Source organism: Solanum stenotomum, chromosome 9, assembly GCF_019186545.1.
Source record: "Solanum stenotomum isolate F172 chromosome 9, ASM1918654v1, whole genome shotgun sequence".
Classification (NCBI taxonomy): Eukaryota; Viridiplantae; Streptophyta; class Magnoliopsida; order Solanales; family Solanaceae; genus Solanum; species Solanum stenotomum.
This window is the reverse complement of record NC_064290.1, coordinates 1,339-4,731: the sequence shown is the minus strand read 5'-3', so window position 1 is coordinate 4,731 and position 3,393 is coordinate 1,339. Positions and strand designations below refer to the sequence as shown.

The following is a 3,393-nucleotide window of genomic DNA, read 5'->3' as shown; positions in this document are numbered from 1 at the left end:
ACTGACAACAAATTCATGGATCCCCAGTTGGTTTGGTCTGCTAATCGAGACCGTCCAGTGAATGCCAATGCAACCTTGCAACTAGGAAAAGATGGCAACTTGGTCTTGGCAGACTCTGATGGCACTTTTGTTTGGTCCACTAATACTACTGGAAAATCTGTTTCTGGCTTAAACATGACAGAAACGGGGAATCTCGTGCTATTTGACAAAGCCAATCGCACAGTTTGGCAGTCGTTCGATCATCCTACAGATTCTTTGCTCCCGGGGCAGAGCTTGGTTTCTGGAAGGAAGCTCATAGCAAGCGTCTCAGCAACCAATTGGAGTCAAAGTTTGCTTTCTTTAACTATTATCAATGGAAGCTGGGCCACTTACATCAAATCTGATCCACCTCAGTTTTACTATGCTTCAAGTAATCCGGATACTAGCACTTATTTCAGTTTTGATGGTCAAACACTTACTGTTCAGCAAAACCCTCCTAAATCACCAGCTCAATTCATGAAGCTTGGGCCTGATGGACATTTATGGGTATACCAATGGGACGAGAATGCATTAGATTGGAAAGTCATATCTGATGTTTTGTTTAATGTACATGCAGAGAACTGTGGGTACCCGATGGTGTGTGGAAGATATGGCATTTGTACAAGTAATGGGAAATGTAGTTGTCCGCCAGAGCGAAATTTCTTCAGGCCATTAGATGAGAGGAAAATAGATGTTGGATGTGTACAGCTGACTTCCATTTACTGCAACTCTTCGCAGTATCATAGTTATGTAGAGCTCAAGAATACCACATATTTTTCATTTGAGTTCAGTGATTCAGGCATATTATCGTTTGAGGGGAAAAAGTTGGAAGATTGCAAAGGGGCCTGTCTGAGAAACTGTTCCTGCAAAGCTGTTGTCTTCAGATATGATTTGGATGGGGCTACAACTGGGAGCTGTGTATTACTGAATGAGGTCTTTTCTCTCATAGACACCGAGGACGGAATGGACAAGCGAGTGTTTCTTAAGGTGCAGAATTCCTCAAACACTCAGAATCAGTCTCAAACCATTTCTGAAGGAAAAAAATCAAGACCTCACATAGTGATAATAGGATCTACTCTTGCAGCTTTCTTTGGGATAATGTTCAGTATCACAGCTTTCTTTGTTATCTTTAAAAAGAGGACAAAAGATTCCAGAAAGGATGGGGGTTTTCTGGATCTCGAACCAATCTTTCCAGGAATGCTAACTCGGTTCTCTTACAATGAGCTAAGAACAATAACTGAAGATTTCAGCAGAAAGCTCGGGGAAGGAGGATTTGGCTCAGTATATGAAGGAACACTGAGTAATGGCACAAAAATAGCTGTAAAGCGTCTGGATGGTCTAGGTCATGTGATGGAATCATTCTTAACAGAAGTAAACATAGTCGGTGGGATTCACCACGTCAATCTAGTAAAACTCATTGGATTTTGTGCCGAAAAGACCCAAAGACTTCTGATCTATGAACACATGGTAAATGGATCACTAGATAGGTGGATTTATCATAAAAATGAAGAAAATGGGCTTAAATGGCATACAAGGCAAAGGATTATAACAGATATTGCCAAAGGATTAGCTTATCTTCATGACGAATGCAGCCAGAAGATAATTCATTTGGACATCAAACCACAAAATATCCTTCTAGATAAAAATTTCAATGCTAAGATATCTGATTTTGGTCTGTCAAAACTGATCGATAAAGACGAAAGCAAAGTTGTAACTAGGATGAGAGGAACACCAGGGTATTTGGCTCCTGAATGGTTGAGGTCAGTTATCACTGAGAAAGTAGACGTGTATGCATTTGGAATTGTGCTCTTGGAGCTGTTGTGTGGGAGAAAGAATTTGGATCGGTCCCAAGCTGATGAGGATGTCCATTTGCTAAGTGTTTTCGAAAGAAAATCGGAACAACAGCAGCTTATGGATATTGTTGACAAAAACAATGAGGATATGCAGATCCACAAAGAAGCAGTGACAGAAATGATGAGCATTGCTGCGTGGTGTCTACAGGGTGATTTCACCAAGAGGCCTTCCATGTCATTGGTGGTTAAGGCATTGGAAGGTTTGGTGACTGTTGAAACAAACTTGGATTACGATTTCACAAGCCTACCCGAGGTTGAGGATTGCAACCAACAGAGGGAAGACACTATCAGCTTAATATTGCCTTCAATTTTATCCGGTCCAAGGTGAACAACTAGCTTAAGAGGTTGTAAGTTTTTTTTTTTCCTTTCCCTAGTCTATGTCTTTCTTTTGTGAAAATGTATTTCCATGCTTCATCACCAGATCCATCTTTCTCTTGTACATAAATTTGGCTAAAAGGTAAACTATGTCATAATGTAAAAGGTAAACTTAAGTAGCTTTGATAGATAACCAATTAATGTCTCGTGGCAGAGATGGATAGCATTTTCTTTTCTAATTTGCATCTTTGTGGATCAATACATCTTCATATGCAGCACATTTTATATTTCTAAGAGTAAGGGGTCTACTTATTCTGGGTTATAAACAGGAAAAACTGCAGTAAAACATCTTAATTTCCATATCGTTAAAGCTTCCAAGATGTCTTCATGTGTGGTCGGACCAAAGAAGAACACACTGAGACAATGATAAGAAAAATGAAGAATACTAAGCAGACTGAAAGATAGTTGAATGAGAGCTAGGTAAAAATAAAAGGGATCATCAGCACAATCAGATTTAATTCATCAATACGGAGGAGGCAATCCATTCATCAATACTCAATAAGTTAATTAGACTGCACGAAAACTAACATTTTTCTAGTAGACAGTGTGTTCTACTTTTCTAAATTATGTTTCTGAATTAGTATTGATATAATAAGGAATTATGAAAAACACAAAATGGCTTTTCGCATTAGCTATTCAGTCTTGATGATAAATACTACTAAGAATTTACCTAGGTCCTGACAACAGTGATGGAAGTGGTAAACTGATACCAACCACAGATTCCCTTTCTTGATTAGTTCCGGCAACTCATCTCGTCATTGTTGGAAATGTGAAGCTGTAATCCAAGTCGGTTTCAGCAGCCACTAAACCCTGAAACACCTTAACTACCAACGACATAGAAGGCCTCTTAGTATAATCACTTTGTAAACACCAGGCTGCAATCTTCATCATTTCCACAGCCTCTTTTCTATGTAGCTGCATGTCTTCACTCTTCTTGTCCACCATTTCCAAGAGTTATCTCTCCTCTGCTTTTCTCTTGAACAAACTAAGCAAATGCATATCATCCTCATCTTGAAGACGATCCAAATTCTTTCGACCACAGATGATTTCCAAGATCACAACCTCGAAGCTATAAACATCTACTTTCTCAGTAATGACTGAGTTTAACCATTCTGGCGTTAAATAGCCTGGTGTTCCTCTCATTGTT

At 39.2% G+C, this 3,393-nt stretch overlaps 1 protein-coding gene across 1 annotated transcript; it reads left to right on the top strand.

Moving 5' to 3' along the window:
• The first annotated feature begins 15 nt into the window (after window positions 1–15).
• LOC125876040 (G-type lectin S-receptor-like serine/threonine-protein kinase SD2-5) lies at window positions 16–2,309 on the top strand. The gene has a single exon (XM_049557141.1). It carries the CDS (start codon window positions 16–18, stop codon window positions 2,197–2,199), a length of 2,184 nt encoding a protein of 727 aa, XP_049413098.1. The 3' UTR covers window positions 2,200–2,309.
• Window positions 2,310–3,393: the final 1,084 nt, after the last annotated feature.